The following is a 23,845-nucleotide window of genomic DNA, read 5'->3' as shown; positions in this document are numbered from 1 at the left end:
GAGAGGAAAAAGGGGGCTCAGTCTGGGAAGGCCTCCTGGAGGAGGTGAGCTCTCAGTAGGGCTTTGAAGGGAGGAAGAGAACTAGCTTGGTGGATGTGTGGAGGGAGGGCATTCCGGGCCAGGGGGAGGACGTGGGCTGGGGGTCGACGGCGGGACAGGCGAGAACAAGGTACAGTGAGGAGGTTAGTGGCAGAGGAGCGGAGGGTGTGGGCTGGGCTGGCGAAGGAGAGAAGGGAGGTGAGGTAGCAGGGGGCGAGGTGATGGACAGCCTTGAAGCCCACTTATCTGCTGTGTGACGTTTGGGCAATCCACTTAACTTCTCTGTGCCTCAGTTCCCTCAGCTGCAAAATGGGGATTCAGTTGACCTGTTCTCCCTCCCACCCATGTAAGAACTGATTGTCTTTTACCTACCCCAGTGCTTGGCACATAGTAAGCAATTAACAATACCACAGTTGTTATTATTATTATTACTATTACCTTGATTTTTTTAATCCAAGCCCCTGTGCAGAAAACATAGAACTTTTATCCTCCTAATTACGAACAGAAGATTAAAAAATAGGTTTTGGTTTCATTCTTTCTTGGCCATTGTTCTTTAATCTGTCTTGGACTAAAATTTATCTGACATAGATAAAAAAATTTGCACAGTGTTTAAATTGTCCAACTTGTACTTCCCAAGCGCTTAGTACCGTGCTCTGCACACAGTAAACGCTCAATAAATACGATTGAATGAATGAATGAATGAATAAATGAAATTGAGGGTCATATCAATCAATCAATCATATTTATTGAGCACTTACTGTGTGCAGAGCACTGTACTAAGCGCTTGGGAAGTCCAAGTTGGCAACATATAGAGACAGTCCCTACCCAACAGTGGGCTCACAGTCTAAAAGGGGGAGACGGAGAACAAAACCAAACATACTAACAAAATAAAATAAATAGAATAGATATGTACAAGTAAAATAGAGTAATAAATATGTACAAACATATATACATATATACATCTGACATAGATTTAAAAAATTGCGCAATGTTTAAATTGTCCAACTTTTACTTCCCAAGCGCTTAGTACAGTGCTCTGCACACAGTAAACACTCAATAAATATGATTGAATGAATGAATGATTGAATAAATGAAATTGAGGGTCATATTAGTAATAGGGCTACAAACGTTAGTGTTTTTCAGGTTTTTGAAAAGTGCTTTTATTATTATATATAGGCATAGATGGGTACCGTTGAGACTATTAAATTCTGTTTTTTCACAGCCTTCTCTCATTGAGAAAATAAAGGGATATACCGCCAACAAGATCATTTGTTCTAGTTTAAAGAAACTGCAGTTGTACTTACAGAATCCATCACGAGTTTTGGGTTGGACCATATGAGTTGGGGGGTGCTACCCAGGTTTGGGGGAGGCTGGGGGAGTAACCTAGTGAGGTTTATCCAGGCTGTCAGTCAGCACAGGCTGAAGGGAGACTTGATTAATTACTGCAGGGGGTTTCAATCCTTGTCATCTGGGCCCTTATAATCACATTAAAAAATATCAAGTTGAAGCAGGCCCCCAGTTGTCTGGGAGATGGTGGGGAAAGGAGGGGGGAAGGGGAATATCATTTCCATCTTGACAGCATCTCCTCCTCATTGTCATCTCCCTCTCCCATCTCACCTCCAAAATGTTATTTAGGACTTAAAGAATTAACGCTGGCAATGTCAGGGAGAGAAGGGTACGATGAGAAGCAGGAGGATTGTTTCACGAGCAGAAAAGGACAGAGTTCAGCCTGAAAGCCCTGTCAGACTTTCTCTGCACAGGGGCCTCCCGGGACCTGGGCCTGAGCCGGCTATATTTGGGCTGACAATCACTCCCCTGATTCTATGTGATTTTTTAAAAAATGTGTATTTGTACTTTCGGGACTATTTTAATCAGAAAAAGAAGAAGATAAGGAAGAAGAAGAAAAAGAAGGCTCTCCCAACTAGAAAACAAAGAAACCAACTGCAACAGAAAAACAGTCTGATCTGGGAAGCAAAGTTATCAGAAGAGAGTCCAGTAAGAAACCCCGGTGCTGTCGACCCGTATAGTACCGTTTTTCTTTTCTGTAGACTCGAGGCGTTCACATTTTTTCCAAAGGAGTCACTGATTTTTCAGATTTTGCTGAGGTTATTTCAGGGTCATAATTTTCGGTCGTAAACATTTTGAGAAGGAAGATGGAGAGGGAGCCAAGGGTGACTGGGAAGGAAACCAAATGAGATCTGGGAGATAATCAGGAGGCTGCATTTAATATCTCTGTACATATTTATTCTATTTATTTTATTTTATTAATATGTTTTGTTTTGTTGTCTGTCTCCCCCTTCTAGACTGTGAGCCCGCTGTTGGGTAGGGACAGTCCCTATATGTCGCCAACTTGGACTTCCCAAGCGCTTAGTACAGTGCTCTGCACACAGTAAGTGCTCAATAAATATGACTGAATGAATGAATACCCCGCCTCTCGTTTCCCACCCTTAGCCAGATTCATTCATTCATATTTATTGAGCACTTACTGTGTGCAGAGGACTGTTCTAAGCGCTTGGAAAGTACAATTTGGCAACAGATAGAGACAATCCCTACCTTTACTGAACACTTACCGGGTACAGCACACTATACTGAGCACTTGGGAGAATATAATACTGTTGTTTGACACAAGTTTAGCCCACAAGGAATTTACAGCATAGATGGGGAACATAGATGGGAAGCAGGGGCTTGGAAGTCTTAGTACAGTGCTCTGCACACAGTAAGCGCTCAATAAATACGATTGAATGAATGAGTGAAAGTCAGAGGACGTGGGTTCTAATCCCGGCTCTGCCATTTGTTTGCTGGGTGACCTTGGGTAAGCCACTTAACTTCTCTGTGCCTCAGTTCCCTTACCTGTACAATGGGGATTAAGAGTGTGAGCCCCACATGGGACAACCTAATTACCTTTTATCTACCCCAGCACTTAGAACAGTGCTTGGGACATAGTAAGTGCTTAACAAATACCATTATTATTATTATTATTATTATTATCACATAAGACTGTAAGATGGAACTGCTGGATACGAGACATGGACAGAGCTGTTTGGGTTGTCCCCTGCCAAGAGAAGGAGATGGTTTAGTGGAAAGAGCCCAGGCTTGGGAGTCAGAGGTCATGGGTTCTAATCCCACCTCCGCCACTTGTCAGCTGTGTGACTTTGGGCAAGTCACTTAACTTCTCTGGGCCTCAGTTACCTCATCTGTAAAATGGGGATTAAGACTGTGAGCCCCACGCGAGACAACCTGATTACCTTGTATCTACCTCAGCGCTAAGAATGCTTGGCATATAGCAAGCGCTTAACAAATACCATTATTATTAAGAGCAGAAGCAGTGTGGCTCAGTGGAAAGAGCCCGGGCTTTGGAGTCAGAGGTCGTGGTTCAAATCCCGGCTCTGCCACTTGTCAGCTGTGTGACTTTGGGCAAGTCACTTCACTTCTCTGGGCCTCAGTTACCTCATCTGTAAAATGGGGATGAAGACTGTGAGCCCCCTGTGGGACAACCTGATCACTTTGTAACCTCCCCAGTGCTTAGAACAGTGCTTTGCACATACTAAGCGCTTAATAAATGCCATTATTATTGTTATTATTATTAAGAGGGATGAAAGTCTTCAGAACACCCTCAGCATCCTCAGCTGTAAAATGGGGATTAAGACTGTGAGCCCCCTGTGGGACAACCTGATTGCCTTGTAACCTCCCCAGCGCTTAGAACAGTGCTCTGTACATAGTAAGCACTTAATTAATGTCATTATTATTATTATTATCGTGTTCAGATTCCAATTTAATCCAAATCATTTAGTAGAAATAGTACTTATTAAGCACCCACTATTCATTCAATCGTATTGAGCACTTACTGTGTGCAGAACACTGTACTCAGCACTTGGGAAGTACAAGTTGGCAACATGTAGAGACGGTCCCTACCCAACAGCGGGTTCACAGTCTAGAAGGGGGAGACAGACAACAAAACATGTAGACGCTGTCAAAATCGTTAGAACAAATAGAATTATAGCTATATGCACAAACTAAAATAAATAGAATAAATATGTAGAAGTAAAATAAATAGAGTAATAAATATGTACAAACATATATACATGTGCCAAGCACCGTACTAAGGACTGATCGTTGACCCCCAAGGGGCTCACAGCCGGGATGAGTTAGGTGACTGACATATAAGGAAAAATAAAACACAAATCTAAAAGAAAAGGACAAATGTGACAGGAGTGGCAGGGCCTCAGTTTCCTCACAGCTGAGACCAACAGTCCCAGAAGTCCCAGCTGCAGCCGCGGCGGTGGATTTCCCATTCATTCAATCATATTTATTGAGCGCTTACTGTGTGCAGAGCACAGTACTAAGCGCTCGGGAAGTACAGGTTGGCGACATATAGAGATGGTCCCTACCCACCAGTGGGCTCACAGTCTAGAAGGGGGAGACAGACAACAAAACGAAACATGTGGACAGGTGTCAAGTCTCCAGAATAAATAGAATTAAAGCTAAATGCATGTCATTAACAAAATAAATAGAATAGCAAATATGTGCAAGTAAAATAGAGTAATAAATCTGTACATACATATATACAGGTGCTGTGGGGAGGGGAAGGAGGTAGGGCGGGAAAGTTGAGAAGGCCTCCCACTGCCACTGGCCAAGTCCTGCCCAGATGGGAGCTTCCAGAGGAGCGGGGAGCGGGCAGTCTCCCAACCATGTGATGGGCGCCCGAGGTTGGGAAAATCGGGAGCGATGGATGGCTTAGGCTGCTGCCGCCATTTACACCCCAAAACCCATTCTAGAACTGCAACCCGAATCCTTCCAAATTTTTGCCCCTCCCATCTTTGTTCTACTTTCTCCCAACTTTCCAAGACTACGCTGTGAGACTCGAATGAAGTACGGCGGAAATTTTGCATCGACGTCTTTCTCTCTCACTGTACGGTGTATATCGAGAATTAATAATCCTTCTCCCACTCCAGGAAAGGGCAGCGTGTGCTGACACACAGAAGAAAACTCACAGACTCATCAAGAGTTCGGAGAGAAACAACTCCTCAGCAGAGAAGAAGAGCGAGGTAGCGTTTTCGCTTGAATATTTTGTTGTTAAGCCCCTGAGAACACTCAGCGTGGCTCAGTGGAAAGAGCCCGGGCTTTGGAGTCAGAGGTCATGGGTTCAAATCCCGGCTCCGCCACTTGTCAGCTGTGTGACTTTGGGCAAGTCACTTAACTTCTCTGGGCCTCAGTTCCCTCATCCGTAAAAAGGGGATTGAGACTGCGAGGCGCCCCGTGGGACAACCTGATCACCTTGTAACCTCTCCAGCAGTACTTTGCACATAGTAAGCACTTAATAAATGTTATCATTATTATTATTATTATTTTACTGATTTCTCTAACTAGTGTTATAAATTCATTCATTCATTCATTCAATCGTATTTATTGAGCACTTACTGTGTGTACAGCACTGTACTAAAGCACTTGGGAAGTACAAGTCGGCAACATATAGAAACGGTCCCTACCCAACAACGGGCTCACAGTCTAGAAGGGGGAGACAGACGATAAAACCAAACAAGTAGACAGGTGTCGAAATCTTCAGAATAAATAGAATTATAGCTATGTGCACATCATTAATAAAATAGAGTAGTAAATATGTACAAGTAAGAGAAAGTAATAAATATGTACAAATATATACAAGTGCTGTGGGGAGGGGAAGGGGGAAGGGCAGAAGGAGGGAGGGGGTGATGGGGATGGGAGGAGAGAGGAAAAAGGGGGCTCAGTGTGGGAAGGCCTCCTGGAGGAGGTGAGCTCTCAGTAGGGCTTTGAAGGGAGGAAGAGAGATAGTTTGGCAGATGTGTGGAGGGAGGGCATGCCAGGCCAGGGGAAGGACGTGGGCCGGGGGTCGACGATAATCAGATAAATCTGAACGAATCAGATAAATCTGAATGAATCCCTTATCTAACTTGTACTATTTTAATAATCACAACTTGATGAGTTAAAATATTTAATGACAATGTACCCATTGCTTTTTAGCTACAGTCAGCCAGAGGGGGCAGAGGCAGAGGAAGTCCAAGCCCCAACACCCTACAGAAACTTACCACCGTGACTGTGGTAGGGAGGAGCAATGAAATACAGGTAAAATATGCTTTTTTTAATGGTATTTGTTCAGCACTAATATATATCAAGCACTTTTCTGAGATAATCAGATCCCACAGTTTAAGTAGGAGAACAGGTATGGAATCCCCGTTTTGCAGATGAGGGAACTGAGGCACAGAGATGTTAAGTAACTTGCCCAAAGTCACCCTGCAGATAAGTGGCAGAGCTGGGATTAGAACCCAGATCCTCTGGCTCCTTGACATGGGCTTTATCTACTAGACTACGCTGCCTTCAACTTTGAGTTTACACTGACCTAAATTTCCTCATCCAAGAGCCCTATTCATAGTTACTAGAGTTTGTGAGGGAAACAGCATTAAACAATTGAGTCGGGTAACCAGAAATCCCTTTTAAAATCTAGAATTTATAAATATAAGATCCCTTCTCATGCCAATTCAAAATGCCATACATCATCATCATCAATTGTATTTATTGAGCACTTACTGTGTGCAGAGCACTGTACTAAGCGCTTGGGAAGTACAATTTGGCAACATATAGAGACAGTCCCTACCCGACGGTGGGCTCACAGTCTAAAAGGGGGAGACAGAGAACAAAACCAAAAATACTAACAAAATAAAATAAATAGAATAGATATGTACAAGTAAAATAAATAGATAAATAAATAGAGTAATAAATATATACATATATACAGGTGCTGTGGGGAAGGGAAGGATGTAAGATGGGCATACATGACCCTGAGCTTAATGGCAAATCTTCTAGACTGTGAGCCCCTTCTAGACTGTGAGCCCATTGTTGAGTAGGGACCATCTCTATATAATAATAATAATGATGGCGTTTATTAAGCGCTTTCTATGTGCAAAGCACTGTTCTAAGTGCTGGGGAGATCACAAAGTGATGAGGTTGTCCCACGGGGGGCTCGCAGTCTTAATCCCCATTTTCCAGATGAGGTAACTGAGGCACAGAGAAGTTAAGTGACTTGCCCAAAGTCACACAGCTGACAGTTGGCAGAGCCGGGATTTGAACCCATGACCTCTGACTCCAAAGCCCGTGCTCTCTTCCACTGAGCCACGCTGCTTCTCGTGCTTCTATATGTTGCTGACTTGTACTTCCCAGGCACTTAGTACAGTGCTCTTCACACAGTAAGTGCTCAATAAATATGGTTTATGAATGAATGAATGATCCCAAATGCTTAGTACAGTGCTCTGCACACAGTAAGTGCTCAATAAATACAACTGAATGAATGAATAAATCTACTTCTGACTTGAGGTTTGAAACCCTGGCCAGGATCTACTGAAACTATGTTCTGTTTTGCTGGAGGTCATATTAGCTGTGGAAAAAAAGAAAAAAGGATTGGTTTGTGGGTGAACCAGTCAGTTCTCTGGTCACTTTCTTCCCAGAACCAGAGGGGAAGAGACAGAGTAGGTTAAACATCATGTCTTCTCAGTTATAGGTAAAGCAAGGCTCAACCAAAAGTACTTATTGAACTCCTGCTGGGGAAAGAGCACTGGGCTAAGTGCTTGAGAAAGTATAGTAGAATTAGTGGACACAATCCCTGCTTCCCAGGAGTTTACCAGAAAAAACAATGCCTAGTTTTCACATGGGTCTGGGAATCAGAGGACCTGTGTTCTAATCCCAGCTCCACCACTTTTTTTTTAATAGTATTTAATCAATCAATCGTATATTTTACTTGTACATATCTATTCTATTTATTTTATTTTGTTAGTATGTTTGGTTTTGTTCTCTGTCTCCCCCTTTTAGACTGTGAGCCCACTGTTGGGTAGGGACTGTCTCTATATGTTGCCAACTTGTACTTCCCAAGCGCTTAGTCCAGTGCTCTGCACCCAGTAAGCGCTCAATAAATACGATTGATGATGATGATGATTTATTGAGCGCTTACTGTGTGCAGAGCACTGGACTAAGCGCTTGGGAAGTACAAGTTGGCAACATATAGAGACAGTCCCTACCCAACAGTGGGCATGTGCCAGGATGGGACCTAAGCTCTGGGGTAGAAACAAGTTAATCGAGTTGGGCACTGTTTCTGTCCCACATGGGACTCACAGTCTGAACCCCCATTTTACAGATGAGGCAAATGAGGCACAGAGACATGAGGTGACTTACCCAAGGTCACACACCAGACAAGTAGCACAGTCAGGATTCAAATCAATCAATCAATCAATCGTATTTATTGAGCGCTTACTGTATGCAGAGCACTGTACTAAGCGCTTGAGAAGTACAAGTTGGCAACATATAGAGACAGTCCCTACCCAACGTGGGCTCACAGTCTAAAAGGGGGAGACGGAGAACAAAACAAAACATACTAACAAAATAAAATAAATAGAATAGATATGTACAAGTAAAATAAATAAATTCAAACCCAGGTCCTCCCTGGCCTGTGCTCCTTCTACCAAGCCGTGTTGTTTCTTCACTTAAGCACTTGCCTGCGGAGTGACCTTGGGCAAGTAGTAGTGTTAGTAATGGTATTTATTAAATGTTTACTATGTTCAGAGCAATGTCCTAGGACACAGTCCAAACTGCTACTTTGCTGGTTCAATCTCTCATCCTATCCTGACTGGATTACTGCACCAGCCTCCTCTGTGATCTCCCATCCTCCTGTCTCTCCCCACTTCAGTCTATACTTCACGCTGCTACCCAGATTATCTTGGTACAGAAACGCTCTGGGCACATCACTCCCCTCCTTGAAAATCTCCAGTGGTTGCCTGTCAACCTTCGAATCAAGCAAAAACTCCTCACCCTTGGCTTCAAGGCTTTCCATCACCTCACCCCCTCCTACCTCACCTCCCTTCTGTCCTTCTGCAGCCCAGCCCACACCTTCCGCTCCTCTGCCACTAACCTCCTCACTAGGCCTCGTTCTCGCCTGTCCCGCCATTGCCCCCCAGCCCACGTCCTTCCCCGGGCCTGGAATGCCCTCCCTCCACACATCCACCAAACAAGCTCTCTTCCTCCCTTCAAAGCCCTACTGAGAGCTCACCTCCTCCAGGAAGCCTTCCCAGACTGAGCCCCCTTTTCCCTCTCCTCCTCCCCTCCCCATCACTCCCCTCCCTCTGCTCTACTCCTCCCCTCCCCATAGCACTTGTATATATTTGGACATATTTATTACGCTATTTAATTTACTTGTACATATTTACTTCTCTATTTTACTAATGATGTGCATATAGCTATAATTCTATTTATTCTGATGGTTTTGACACCTGTCTACTTGTTTTTGTTTTGTTGTCTGTCTCCCCTTTCTAGACTGTGAGCCCGTTGTTGGGTAGGGACCGTCTCTATGTGTTGCCGACTTGTACTTCCCAAGCGCTTAGTACAGTACTCTGCACACAGTAAGCGTTCAGTATGATTGAATGAATGGATGAATGAATGTCTCTCTGGGAGCTCACAATCTAAGAGTGTAAGTGGGGTATTTATTTTACTTGTACATATCTATTCTATTTATTTTATTTTGTTAATATGTTTTGTTCTCTGTCTTCCCCTTCTAGACTGTGAGCCCATTGTTGAGTAGGGACCGTCTCTATATGTTGCCGACTTGTACTTCCCAAGCGCTTAGTACAGTGCTCTGCACACAGTAAGCGCTCAATAAATACGATTGATTGATTGATAGAGGGGACTGGAGATGGATACACCAAGAGAGAGGAAATGATAAAACACCAAAATATGAAACACAAGTAAAAATAAAAATCTGTTGGGCATTGTGACTAGAGAAGCAGCATGGCTTAGTGGAAAGAGCACGGGCTTTGGAGTCAGAGGTCATGGGTTCAAATCCCAGCTCCACCACAAGTCTGCTGTGTGACCTTGGGCAAGTCACTTAATTTCTCTGAGCCTCAGTTAAAATGGGGATTAAGACTGTGAGCCCCACGTGGGACAACTTGATCACATTGTATGCCCCCAGCGCTTAGAACAGTGCTTTGCACATAGTAAGCGCTTAACAAATGCCATCATCATTATTATTATCATTGAGGGGGCCTCATTCAGCAGGAATTTTTATCTTCCTCACTGGAGTGGTGGAAGACAGAACAGGATGGAAAGAGTCTCCTCGGTAGTGCAGAGGAGAGCCATTGCTGATTCTTGGATTCTGTCCAGTGGTTGGGGTGGGGACTGTTGGAATGCCAAGAGTGGGCAGCAACTTCTCTGTGCCTCAGTTTCCTCATCAGTAATCCTATTTGTTAAGCACATACTATGTGCCAGATACTCTACTAAAGACTGGGGTGGAAACCTGTTCTCCCTCCTACTTAGACTGTGAGCCCCATGTGGGACAGGGACTGTGGCTATAGGCCAGCGCTTAATACAGTGCTCGGCAAATAGTAAACACTTCACAAGTACGCCAGTTATTATTACTGTTATTGTTAGTGAGGAAGACAGACTTTAAAAAAAATTAGAGATGGAAGAAAAAAAGAAAAGCGGATATGAGGGCTCAAGTAATAGGGTGTGTGAGTCTATACCAACAAGAATCTTGGGATCTAGAGGACAGTAATGTAATATTATTATTATTATTATTGAGGGAGACAGACATTTAAAAAATATAGAGATGGAAGGAAGAAAGAAATGGGGATATGATTGCTTAAGTAATAGGGTGTGTGAGTCTATATCAACAGGAGTCTCAGGATCTAGAGGAGAGTAATGTGAGAAATATAGACCTTTGGGGCTGCTTTTACTCCCAGAACCATAGAAGCAGAAGTACTGCAGCTTGAGAGATGGAAAGTGGATGAAAAAGCAAAAGAGGTGAGGCAGGGACAGGGATCTGAGATCGAAGCAGGTGGATGGGATTGGAGACAGAGAGCCGGAGGGAGAGCGGATGGATGAATAAGATAAAAAGGATGTTAGAGTATTTGAGTCAGTGCTGAACAAATTCCAAATCATAACATCAGGAATCTGGACATAAAATGACTTAGGTTTCCTATGTCTTTTCTACTCAGCGCAAGAACCCGGGAGCTTTAGCTGTCTCATACTTGCCAAAGAAAGAATCAGGCAAAAACCTAGGGGCATCTCCAGGTAAGAAGCAACGAGGTTGCCTTTTTGATAGTCTGGTTGAATGCATCACCACTTCATTGCAACATATTATCACAGCCAATGATTCAGGCAAGTTACGTAGGTGAGAATATTTATTATTATTATTATAATGGCATTTATTAAGCGCTTACTATGTGCAAAGCACTGTTCTAAGCGCTGGGGAGGTAACAAGGTGATCAGGTTGCCCCACGTGGGGCTCACAGTCTTACTCCCCATTTTACAGATGAGGTAACTGAGGCCCAGAGAAGTTGTGACTTGCCCGAAGTCACACAGCTGACAAGCGGTGGAGCCGGGATTCGAACCCATGACCTCTGACTCCAAAGCCGGTGCTTCTTCCACTGAGCCACGCTGCTTTCCGAGCTGCTAACCGAGACCTGCTTTCAACCCAGTGTAAAGAAGCAGTGTTGCCTAATGGGTAGGGCCCAGTCCTGGGTTCTCATCCCTGCTCCACCACTTGTCTGCTGTGTGACCTTGGGCAAGTCCTTAACTTCTCTGTGCCTCAGTTATCTCATCTGTAAAATTGAGATTAAGACTCTGAGCACCATGTGGAGCAGGGACTATGCCCAACCAATTTGCTTGTATTCACCCCAGCACTTAGTACAGCTCCTGGCACATAGTGTTTAACAAATAACACTATTATTATTATCATTAATAAGAAAAATAATAATAAAATGAAGCATATTGATGAGCAATACTTTGCTAGGGACTGTACAAAGGTGATTGGGGCAAAGAAAGAAAAATATATGAATCTATGGTCAATTCAGATATAGTAAGATTAGTTTAAACCCTGAAATAACTGGATGTGTGGAATATATGGAGTCAAAGTCATCATTAATTGGGGAATTTGGTACTATAGTACTAGGCTTACTATTTACTCATTACATGGAAACAGAAACGTTCAGATAGTAAGTAATTCTTATAATTACCTTGAAGGAAACTAGGTCAGTGGTAGCTATAGCAGAGGAAATAACTAAACCCTATTCATTCATTCAATCGTATTTATTGAGCACTTACTCTGTGCAGAACACTGTATTAAGCACTTGGAAAGTACAATTTGGCAACAGATAGAGAAAATCCCTACCCAACAACGGGCTCACCTATGTCATTTGCCTACGGTGAGAGGAGTAGAGATAAAATTAAAGCTCGAAAATTCCGGTTTCCCAGGTGTTCTCAGGCCACCATAGTTAAATCACCTCAAATAATAATAATATTTGTTAAGCACTTATGATGTGCCAAGCACTGTTCTAAGCACTGGGGTAAATACGGGGTAAGTAGGTTGTCTCACATGGGGCTCACAGTCTTAATCCCCATTTTATAGATGAGGTAACTGAGGCCCAGCGAAGTGAAGTGACTTGCTCAAGGTCACACAGCAGACAAGCGGCGGAGCTGGGATTAGAACCCACGACCACTGACTCCAAAGCCCGGGATCTTGCCACTAAGCCACGCTGCTTCTCTAATGCTTTCAAAATGCTTTCAAATGCTTTCAAAACCCACCTTTTAGACTGTGAGCCCACTGTTGGGTAGGGACTGTCTCTATATGTTGCCAATCTGTACTTCCCAAGAGCTTAGTACAGTGCTCTGCACATAATAAGCGCTCAATAAATACGATTGATGATGATGATGACCTATCGTATACGGCATTTGTACTAAGTTCTTGGGAGAATATAATTCATTAAGAGACACAGTCGTTGCTCTCAAGGAACTCACAAAGGGCCTCGAGTTCCGGGTGACTGGGGGAAACACCGAAACAAGCTGTATTTTTCAAGTACCACAGAATGTTTCCTGTGACTTTTTGTTTCTGTTTCCTAGTGGAGTTTGCCTGGGCAGAGAGTCTGAGAGATTCCCACCCCTCTCTTCCTCCAGTCAAGAAGCTCCACCCGTTACTCATCCCCATGGTGGCTCCAGCTCCATCAGAAATCTCCAAAAGGTTCACTTCTACTGTTAAACGGGGTCAAAGTGTGCCTCACGGACAACTGAGCCAAGAGGGTTGTGAGAAACATGCTGCTTTGCACAGTGAACTTAAGAGAGGTAATGGTTTCCTGAGTATGCCATGGCGCGGGTGCAGATTTGTATCTTCCCAGATGATCATTTAATAATAATAATAATAATTGCATTTATTAAGCGCTTACTATGTGCAGAGCACTGTTCTAAGCGCTGGGGAAGTTACAAGGTGATCAGGTTGTCCCATGGGGGGCTCACAGTCTTCATCCCCATTTTACAGATGAGGGAACTGAGGCCCAGAGAAGTGAAGTGACTTGCCCAAAGTCACACAGCTGACAATTGGCAGAGCCGGGATTTGAACCCATGACCTCTGACTCCAAAGCCCGGGCTCTTTCCACTGAGCCATGCTACTTCTCTAAGTAGCCTTCATCTGGCCTAAAGAGGTCCCGAGAAGGGACAGTACACCCCAAAATAAAAAGCAAAATATTTCCAAGGCTAATATATCACCCAAGGAGTCTTAGCCATCAGCTCTAGTGGCATCAAAAACCTTTTCAAAAGCCAGAGATTCCCTTAGCCAAAGGAATCAAGCTAATGGACAGACATATAATAATAAAAAAATAATAATAATAATAATGGCATTTGTTAAGTGCGTACTATGTGCCAAGCACTGTTCTAAGCACTGGGGTAGATACAAGGTCCTCAGGTTGTCCCACGTGGGGCTCCTAGTCTTAATCCCCATTTTACAGATGAGGTAACTGAGGCACAGAGAAGTTATAATAATAATAATAATGTTGGTATTTGTTAAGTGCCTACTATAATAATAATAATAATAATGTTGGCATTTGTTAAGCGCTTACTATGTGCAAAGCACTGTTCTAAGCGCTTGGGGGGATACAAAGTGATCAGGTTGTCCCACGTGGGGCTCACAGTCTTAATCCCCATTTTACAGATGAGGTAACTGAGGCTCAGAGAAGTTAAGTGACTTGCCCAAGGTCACACAGACTTGCCCAAGGTCACACATGTGCACACTATGTGCTAAGCACTGGGGTAGATACAAGGTAATTAGGTTGTCCCACGTGGGGCTCATAGTCTTCATCCCCATTTTACAGATGAGGTAACTGAGGCTCAGAGAAGTTAAGTGACTTGCCCAAGGTCACACAGACTTGCCCATGGTCACACATGTGCACACTATGTGCTAAGCACTGGAGTAGAAACAAGGTAATTAGGTTGTCCCACGTGGGGCTCATAGTCTTCATCCCCATTTTACAGATGAGGGAACTGAGGCCCAGAGAAGTGAAGTGACTTGCCCAAGGTCACCCAGCTGACACGTGGTGGAGCTGGGATTAGAACCCAGGACCTCTGACTCCCAAGCCCCTGCTCTTTCCACGAAGCCACGCTGCTTGCCCAAAGTCACCCAGCCGACAAGTGGCAGAGGCTGGATTAGAACCCACGACCTCTGACTCCCAAACCTGTGCTCTTTCCCCTAAGCCACACATAAATGAGAGTCTTAATTCTGGATAACTATAATGCAGAAGTAGATATCATTTAGTCCATGTTTGGACTGGTGAAAGAGAGTATTTCACATGCATTCTCTATTTCTAGCTCTGTCTGTGATTGCACAGGACAATCTTAATGGAAGGTCAAAAAAAATGCATAGAGTCGACCTGTTTGTGAATATTGGACTAATATCCACATGGGCATATTTATTTCTCTATTTATTTTACTTGTACATATCTATTCTATTTATTTTATTTTGTTAGTATGTTTGGTTTTGTTCTCTGTCTCCCCCTTTTAGACTGAGCCCACTGTTGGGTAGGGACTGTCTCTATATGTTGCCAACTTGTACTTCCCAAGCGCTTAGTACAGTGCTGTGCACACAGTAAGCGCTCAATAAATACGATTGATGATGATGATGGGCCAGCTAAAAGATAGGAGAATTTTCTACTGGTTATTTTTTTGTCTCATGTCAGGACTCAAAAATAATAGTGGTGTTCATAGAATTAGTATTTATTTAGCTTCCACTGGGGGGAGTGCACTGAACAAGGGGGCTTGGGAGGTAGCAGCGTGGCTCAGTGGAAAGAACCCAGAGTCAGAGGTCATGGGTTCAAATCCCGGCTCTGCCAATTGTCAGCTGTGTGACTTTGGGTAAGTCACTTAACTTCTCTGTGCCTCAGTCACCTCATCTGTAAAATGGGGATTAAGACTGTGAGCCCTGCATGGGACAACCTGATCACCTTGTAACCTCTCCAGCACTTAGAACAGTGCTTTGCACATAATAAGTGCTTAATAAATGCCATTATTATTATTATTATTACAGAATGAAAGAAGGCGCTTGCACTCCAATGGAGGAGACAAACATAAAAATATTTACAGGAGTATTTAAAATAAATAATTGAAAGTTTAACAATATATTCAAGAGTGCTGAGGATGAGGAGAAAAGAATTCATAAATGGTACAGTGGGCTGAAGGGTTTTTACAATTTAGGGTGCAGGGAAATTCATCAAGGGATTCTTATTGGCGGATGTGAGATTTTAGAAGGGTTTTGAATGTGGAGAGAACTGTGGTCTGTCAGATCTGGGAAGGAAGGGAGTTCCAAGCTAGGGGGATAAATGAACAAGGAGATGGAGGTAGAATAATTTAGAGTGCAAATCAACTAGAAGGTTGACTTGAGAGGAGCAGAGAGAGTTTTTTAAAGTGCTGACGATGTGCCAGGCACTGCTGTAAATGCTGGTACTCCAGCATTTACAAGATAATCCGGTTTCACACAGTCTTAATCCCCATTTTAAAGGTGAAGTAACTGAGGCACAGAGGAGTTAAGTGACTTGTCCAAGGTCAACTAGCAAACAAGTAGCCTTATAGTGCCCCCCAACCCCCCTTCCCGGTCCGGTCCTGACTGACTCCCCACCCCCCAACCCGGGAAAAAGGCCCTTGTTATCACCAAGTTACATTAACGACAACCTCATTCGCACCTTCTCAGCCTTCCTGTCCCCGCCATCGACCCCCGGCCCACGTCCTCCCCCGGGCCCGGAATGCCCTCCCTCTGCCCATCCGCCAAGGTAGCTCTCTTCCTCCCTTCAAGGCCCTACTGAGAGCTCACCTCCTCCAGGAGGCCTTCCCACACTGAGCCCCTTCCTTCATCTCCCCCTCGTCCCCCTCTCCATCCCCCGCATCTTACCTCCTTCCCTTCCCCACAGCACCTGTATATATGTTTGTGCATATTTATTACTCTATTTATTTATTTATTTTACTTGTACCTATCTATTCTATTTATTTTGTTTTGTTAGTATGTTTGGTTTTGTTCTCTGTCTCCCCCTTCTAGACTGTGAGCCCACTGTTGGGTAGGGACTGTCTCTATATGTTGCCAGCTTGTACTTCCCAAACGCTTAGTACAGTGCTCTGCACACAGTAAGCGCTCAATAAATACGATTGATTGAAGTAGCCGAGCCGGGATTAGAACCCAGGTCCTCTGACTCACAGGCCTGTGCTCTATCCATGAGAATAGCCGGTGAAGAAAGTTCTCAAGAGTAGAAACCCACTCAACAGGTCTCAGATGAGTTTAGGTTGAGCTGAGCCGTGTTGGATATTTTTTCCCCAAGACTGATCCCTGGGGTTTCCTACTGCCAAGATCCGCCCTTTCCTCTCCATCCCAACCGCTACCCTGCTCATTCAAGCTCTCATCCTATCCCGTCTGGACTACTGCATCAGCCTTCTCTCTGATCTCCCATCCTCGTGTCTCTCTCCACTTCAATCCAGACTTCATGCTGCTGCCCAGATTATCTTTGTCCAGAAACGCTCTGGGCATATTACTCCCCTCCTCAAAAACCTCCAGTGGCTACCAATCAATCTGCGCATCAGGCAGAAACTCCTCAGCCTGGGCTTCCAGGCTGTCCATCCCCTGGCCCCCTCCTACCTCACCTCCCTTCTGTCCTTCTCCAGCCCAGCCCGCACCCTCCGTTCCTCCGCCGCTCATCTCCTCACCGGGCCTCGTTCTCGCCTGTCCCACCATCGACCCCCGGCCCACGTCATCCCCCCGGGCCTGGAATGGCCTCCCTCCTGCCCATCCGCCAAGCTCGCTCTCTTCCTCCCTTCAAGGCCCTACTGAGAGCTCACCTCCTCCAGGAGGCCTCCCCAGACTGAGCCCCTTCCTTCCTATCCCCCTCGTCCCCCTCTCCATCCCCCCATCTTACCTCCTTCCCTTCCCCACAGCACCTGTATATATGTATATACATATTTATTACTCTATTTATTTATTTTACTTGTACCTATCTATTCTATTTATTTTATTTTGTTAGTATGTTTGGTTTTGTTCTCTGTCTCCCCCTTTTAGACTGTGAGCCCACTGTTGGATAGGGACTGTCTCCATATGTTGCTAATTTGTACTTACCAAGCGCTTAGTACAGTGCTCTGCACATAGTAAGCGCTCAATAAATACGATTGATGATGATGAATGACCCAGGAAATGGCAAAATTGACAGGATCGGCCTGGGAATGCTGGTAGTTCTGTGTTTCCCTCTCCATCTTATCCACAGCCTTTCAGGCCCCAGATTGAGAAACATTGATGTAGTCTGACTCCTTTCTTTCCATTACATCCAGGTGGGAGAACATCAGCCCAAATTTCATCACTCCAACGGCACAGGTCCAGTGAGCTGTGGGAATGTCAAGCGAGGCCACCATTCTGGTATTAATCATTCCCCCTGGAGAACCTGGTAAAACTAGGTAAGATAGTGCTTTCCATCAAGGGAAGAAGATATGTCCACCTTTTTTTTTAATGGCATTTATTAAGCGCTTACTACGTGCAAAGCACTGTTCTAAGCACTGTGAAGGTTACAAGGTGATCAGGTTGTCCCACGGGGGGCTCACAGTCTTAACCCCCATTTTACAGATGAGGGAACTGAGGCACAGAGAAGTTAAGCGACTTGCCCAAAGTCACATAGCTGACACAGTCACACAGCTGACAGAGAAGCAGTGTGGCTCATTGGAAAGAGCACGGGCTTTGGAGTCAGAGGTCATGGGTTCGAGTCCCGACTCCACCACATGTCCGCTGTGTGACCTTGGGCAAGTCACTTAACTTCTCTGAGCCTCAGTTCCCTCATCTGGAAAATGGGGATTAAGGCTGTGAGTCCCATGTGGGACAACTTGATCACCTTGTATCCCCCCCAGCACTTAGAACAGTGCTCTGCACATAGTAAGCGCTTAACAAATGCCATCATTATTATTATTATTATTAATTGGCAGAGACAGGATTTGAACCCATGACCTCTGACTCCAAAGCCCGGGCTCTTTTCCACTGAGCCACGCTGCTTCTCTCGAACAGGGAAAATCAAAGCTAGTAATATATATATAGCTGGCACTACACCTGTCTACATGTTTTGTTTTGTTGTCTGTCTCCCCCTTCTAGACTGTGAGCCCGTTGTTGGGTAGGGACCGTCTATATATGTTGCCGACTTGTACTTCCCAAGCGCTTAGTACAGTGCTCTGCACACAATAAATACGATTGAATGAATGAATGAATTAGTAAGTAGTATCAATTTATCTGAGCCGGGTCAGGTGATAGAAAAAAAAAGCAAGACATTGATTCATTCATTCAATCGTATTTATTGAGCGCTTACTGTGTGCAGAGCACTGTACTAAGCGCTTGGGAAGTACAATTCGGCTCTTTATTTTATTTGTACATGTTTATTCTAATTATTTTATTTTGTTAATATGTTTTGTTTTGTTCTCTGTCTCCCCCTTCTAGACTGTGAGCCCACTGTTGGGTAGGGACCGTCTCTAGATGTTGCCAGCTTGTACTTCCCAAGCGCTTAGTCCAGTGCTCTGCACACAGTAAGCGCTCAATAAATGCGATTGAATGAACATATAGAGATGGTCCCTACCCAACAACGGGCTCACAGTGTAGAAATCATGCAGGGATATACACTGGTGAATAATAATGATGGTATTTAAATGCTTAGTATGTGCCAAACCCTGTACTAAACACTGGGGTAAAATATAAGGTAATCTGGTTGGACACAGGGTCGGTCCCACACGGGGCTAACAGTCTACTTGACTCAGTTTACAGATGAGTAAACTGAGGCATAGAGAAGAGAAGTGCTTCCCTAACATCTTTCAGCAGACAAGTGGTAAAACGTACCACTCCACAGGATATTTTTGTGTATGGTGGGAGGAGGTGTTGTGTATGTGTGTACGTGCATCAGACACAGTGTGGGTTAAAGCTTCTTTCTCCATCTGAAGTGAATTCCTATGAAATGCTTTTTTTAGTGGAATGTGGTCTATTGGGACTGCTGTGTAATAAATGAGGAAGAATAATTTTTTATGCCTCTCCCGTAGGAGCTGATGTTGGAATACAAAAGCAACTTTTGTGATCTTGCAGTTGAGTAATGCTTTATCTTTAAGACTTCAGATTCCTGTGGAAATCAAAGAGAAAAACTTCAGATTGTCTCCAAACCAGTAGCCCAACTAAATAAGAATGATCTGCTCCGTTTGGGCACATAGAGAAGAAATTAAATGCTGATCTTAGTGTGTCAAAAGAATGTCAAATCTTCCGAGAGATTCCACAATCAAAAGGACACAAGAGCTGGGTGAAAAGAGATCAGTGCCTTCAAACAGAGGCAAGCTGCCGGGATTCCTGGCAAGAAAACCAGAGTCCAAGAGCCTCTATAAAGTCAGGAAATGCTTCTGTTTCCCAGGACAGTGCCTTTGCTCCCAAAATAAAATGGTGATTGCCTGAGTGGCAAGAGTGATTTCAGGAAGCGTACTTCATCTAATGCTTTAACAATTGAAACGAAAAGTTTAGACAGTATGTCACAAGCAAGAAAGTGAGTTTGAACCGACAGGAAAAAATAGGATTCCGGTTTTACCTCGCAAATTCAAGATGAGTTAAGACGAACAGGGGGAGGTTCTTCCAACAACGCCGCTCCATTCTGTCTCAATGTCATACAGTCCTCAACACAGTAAGAGTGGATAGCCCACATTAATTAAGAAAATGGACAATTTGGGGAGTTGAACCGAATTGGCACGTGTCTCTCAGCCTAACGGGCTAAAGAAAATGCTCTCTCAGCCCCCCAAATTGTATAAATCCATCAGTCATCTCAAGCACTTATATACTTGGTGAGTATTGATTAGAAATTTAGACACATGAGTATGAGTTTCTGCTAAGGAACCAAATGGTGTTGCCTGGCTGTTGTACTTTTCCAAGCACTTAGTACAGTGCTCTCCACATAGTGAGTGCTCAATAAATTGATTGATTCTTTGGGGTTATGTGGAGGGGAACAGGGACAGTTCCTTCTCCCCTAGTAATTGTTACTAAGGAGCATCGCCATGATAACCCCGGGCATCAGGACAAATTGAGGAAAGGAAGGAAGGGCTGAAGAAACAGACCGTCCTTGACCTTGTGGTGTTGATAAGGGTGAATGAGGAGAGGGGAACAGGGGCAGGAGAGAGGAGAGATGTGAGCAATGGGCGACCTCATCCAAGAGAGTAGGTGGGAAGAGAAATAGGAAAGCACCATTGCCTAGTGGAGAGAGCACGGACCTGGGAAAAAGAAGGATCTGTGCTCTAATCCCTGCTCTGCCAATTGCTAGCTGAGTGACCTTGGCCAAGTCACTTGACTTCCCTGTGCCTCGGTCTCCTCAAGCTGTAAAATGGGGCTTCAATCCCTGTTCTCCCTCCTACTTAGACTGTGAGACCCATGCGGGATGGGGATTTTGTTCCACCTAATTTGTACCTATCCCAGCGCTTAGAAGGGTTGGACACATAATAACAAATATCATAACAATATATCATAAATATGTACACATACCATAAATAACCAATACCGTAAATTGGTATTGGAAGCAGCGTGGCTCAATGGAAAGAGCCCGGGCTTGGGAGTCTGAGGTCGTGGGTTCTAATCTCGGCTCCGCCACTTAGCTGTGTGACTTTGGGCATGTCATTTAACTTCTCTGTGCCTCAGTTCCCTCATCTGTAAAAGGGGGATTAAGATTGTGAGCCCCACGTGGGACAACCTTATCACCTTTTATTCCCCCCCAGTGCTTAAAACGGTGCTTGGCACATAGTAAGCGCTTAACAAATACCATCATCATCATCGTCATAAATATATCCATACATATATGTGTGTGTATGTATACGCATACATAAAAAGTAAAGCGAAACAGTGAAACCTGTGTGATGTCTCTGCTCTGGCATAAGTTGTATGCAACTATCATTAGAGCAACAGAATAATGATGATGATGATGATGATAATGGCATTTGTTAAGCGCTTACTATGTGCCAAGCACTGTACTAAGCGCTGGAGTAGATACTAATTTATCAGGTTGTCCCACATGGGGCTCACAGTCTTAATCCCCATTTTACAGATGAGATAACTGAGATGACTGAGGCAAGTAGTCTAATAGCCTCTAGACTGAAAGCTTGCTGTGGGCAGGGAATGAGTGTGTTGTACTCTCTTAATAATAATAATGATGGCATTTGTTAAACGCTTACTATATGCAAAGCACTGTTCTAAGCACTGGGGAGGATACAAGGTAATCAGGTTGTCCCACGTGGGGCTCACAGTCTTCATCCCCATTTTACAGATGAGGTAACTGAGGCCCAGAGAAGTGAAGTGACTTGGCCAAAGTCACACAGCTGACAAGCGGCGGAGCCGGGATTAGAACCCATGAACTCTGACTCCAAAGCCCAGGCTCTTTCCACTGAGCCACGCTGCTTCCTAAGCACTCAGCACAGCGCTTATGTACACAGTAAGTGCTCAATAAATATGATTGACCAGCTGATTTACTGCACTGGTGGCATCTGAGCCCACTGTTGGGTAGGGACCGTCTCTATATGTTGCCGACTTGTACTTCCCAAGCGCTTAGTACAGTGCTCTGCATATAGTAAGCACTCAATAAATACGATTGAATGAATAAATGAAAAAGGCTCCCACAGAGTGAATAGGAAATCTACAGCTGGCATAAAGCGCCTTGTTCTGCAATTGATCAATAGAGAAGCAGCGTGGAAAGAGCCCAGGCTTGGGAGTCAGAGGTCATGGGTTCTGATAATAATAATAATAATAACAATAATAATAATAATAATAATAATAATAGCACTTGTTAAGTGCTTACTATGTGCAAAGCACTGTTCTAAGCACTGGGGGGATACAAGGTGATCAGGTTGTCCCACGTGGGGCTCACAGTCATAATCCCCATTTTACAGAGGAGGTAACTGAGGCTCAGAGAAGTTAAGTGACTTGCCTAAAGTCACACAGCAGACAGGTGGCAGAGCTGGGATTTGAACCCATGACCTCTGACTCCAAAGCCCGTGCTCTTCCCACTGAGCCACGCTTCTAATCCCTACTCCGCCGCTTGTCAGCTGTGTGACTTTGGGCAAATCACTTAACTTCTCTGTGCCTCAGTTCCCTCATCTGTAAAATGGGGATTAAGACTGTGAGCCCCCCGTGGGACAACCTTGATCACCTTGTACCCCTCCCAGTGCTTAGAACAGTGTTTGGCACATGGTAGCGTTTAACAAATACCCTCATTATTATCAGTGTTCATTTACTACATTCCAACTCTTATCATTTACTGACATTCCACCTGTTTTATCATCTCTTCTGTATTTGTTTTTGGACTATTTCTACTGAGGGAAATAGCATATTAATAAATCATAATGTATGGACTAGAATCATAAATCATAATCAATAAATCACATCAACATATACCTCTTCTATTAAGTTTTTCAAACAGCAATTAGTCTTGTGGCTAGAATGTATTGATCTGAGAAGCAGCCTGTTTTAATGGATAGAGCAGGGGGCTGGGAGTCAGAAGGACCTGGGCTCTAATCCTGGCGCCACCACTTATCCGCTGTGTAACCTTGGGCTAGTCACTTAACCTCTCTGTGCCTCAGTTACCTCATCTTTAAAATGGGGATTAACTTGTACCGACCCCGGTGCTTAGAACAGGGCATGGCACATAGTAAGCGCTTAACAAGTACAATAGTTATTATTCTTATATTGGGGCTATTACATAGCTACTAACTTCCATATTCATATAAATGGGTGGGAGAGGCTGGCCACAGGGGCAGACAGGCCTCAGCTGCAACCTGAACTCAGCCCTCCCAATCAATCAATCAATCAATCGTATTTATTGAGCGCTTACTATGTGCAGAGCACTGTACTAAGCGCTTGGGAAGTACAAATTGGCAACATATAGAGACAGTCCCTACCCAACAGTGGACTCACAGTCTAAAAGGGGGAGACAGAGAACAAAACCAAACATACTAACAAAATAAATAGAATAGATATGTACAAGTAAAATAAATAAATAAATAAATAGAGTAATAAATATGTACAACATATAATACACTTCAGCAGATTGCAAAGCCTCAATGCCAGAATTCACCATCCTTCCTCTGCGTCATCCCGGGGCTCTGTCTGGGGCAGAGTAGGACTCTAGCAGCAACATCAGAGCAGGGGGAAGGATTTGGCTGGACGGAAATCAATCAATCAATCAGTCAATCATATTTATTGAGCGCTTACTGTATGCACAGCACTGTACTAAGCGCTTGGGAAGTACAAGTCGGCAACATATAGAGACGGTCCCGACCCAACAGTGGGCTCACAGTCTAGAAGGGGGAAAGGATCCTGAAAATGGCTACTTCAACCATTGAGCTCTCGGATTCACTGTTGTCCTTGTGTTGTTTTGTCTTCACCTAGTGCAATCAGGTGAAGACCTTCAATCAAGGTCAGCAACCGTGTTTTATTTGTCCTTTAATGTAGTCTTCCCCAGCG

The 23,845-nt window shown here is 44.2% G+C and overlaps 1 protein-coding gene across 1 annotated transcript in view; it reads left to right on the top strand.

Moving 5' to 3' along the window:
* Positions 1-17,629, top strand: part of AGBL2 (ATP/GTP binding protein like 2) — a 50,729-nt gene extending 33,100 nt beyond the window's left edge. The window contains exons 13-18 of the mRNA XM_038765223.1: positions 1,915-2,034; positions 4,992-5,084; positions 6,037-6,138; positions 11,046-11,121; positions 12,949-13,167; positions 17,610-17,629. Of these exons, the coding sequence (XP_038621151.1) occupies positions 1,915-2,034; positions 4,992-5,084; positions 6,037-6,138; positions 11,046-11,121; positions 12,949-13,167; positions 17,610-17,629 (630 nt within the window). The remainder of the gene's footprint in view (positions 1-1,914; positions 2,035-4,991; positions 5,085-6,036; positions 6,139-11,045; positions 11,122-12,948; positions 13,168-17,609) is intronic.
* Positions 17,630-23,845: the final 6,216 nt, after the last annotated feature.

The sequence above is a fragment of the Tachyglossus aculeatus genome, chromosome 22 (genome assembly GCF_015852505.1).
Source record: "Tachyglossus aculeatus isolate mTacAcu1 chromosome 22, mTacAcu1.pri, whole genome shotgun sequence".
Lineage (NCBI taxonomy): Eukaryota > Metazoa > Chordata > Mammalia > Monotremata > Tachyglossidae > Tachyglossus > Tachyglossus aculeatus.
The sequence above is the reverse complement of the archived record's forward strand: the minus strand, read 5'-3'. Positions and strand labels throughout refer to the sequence as shown.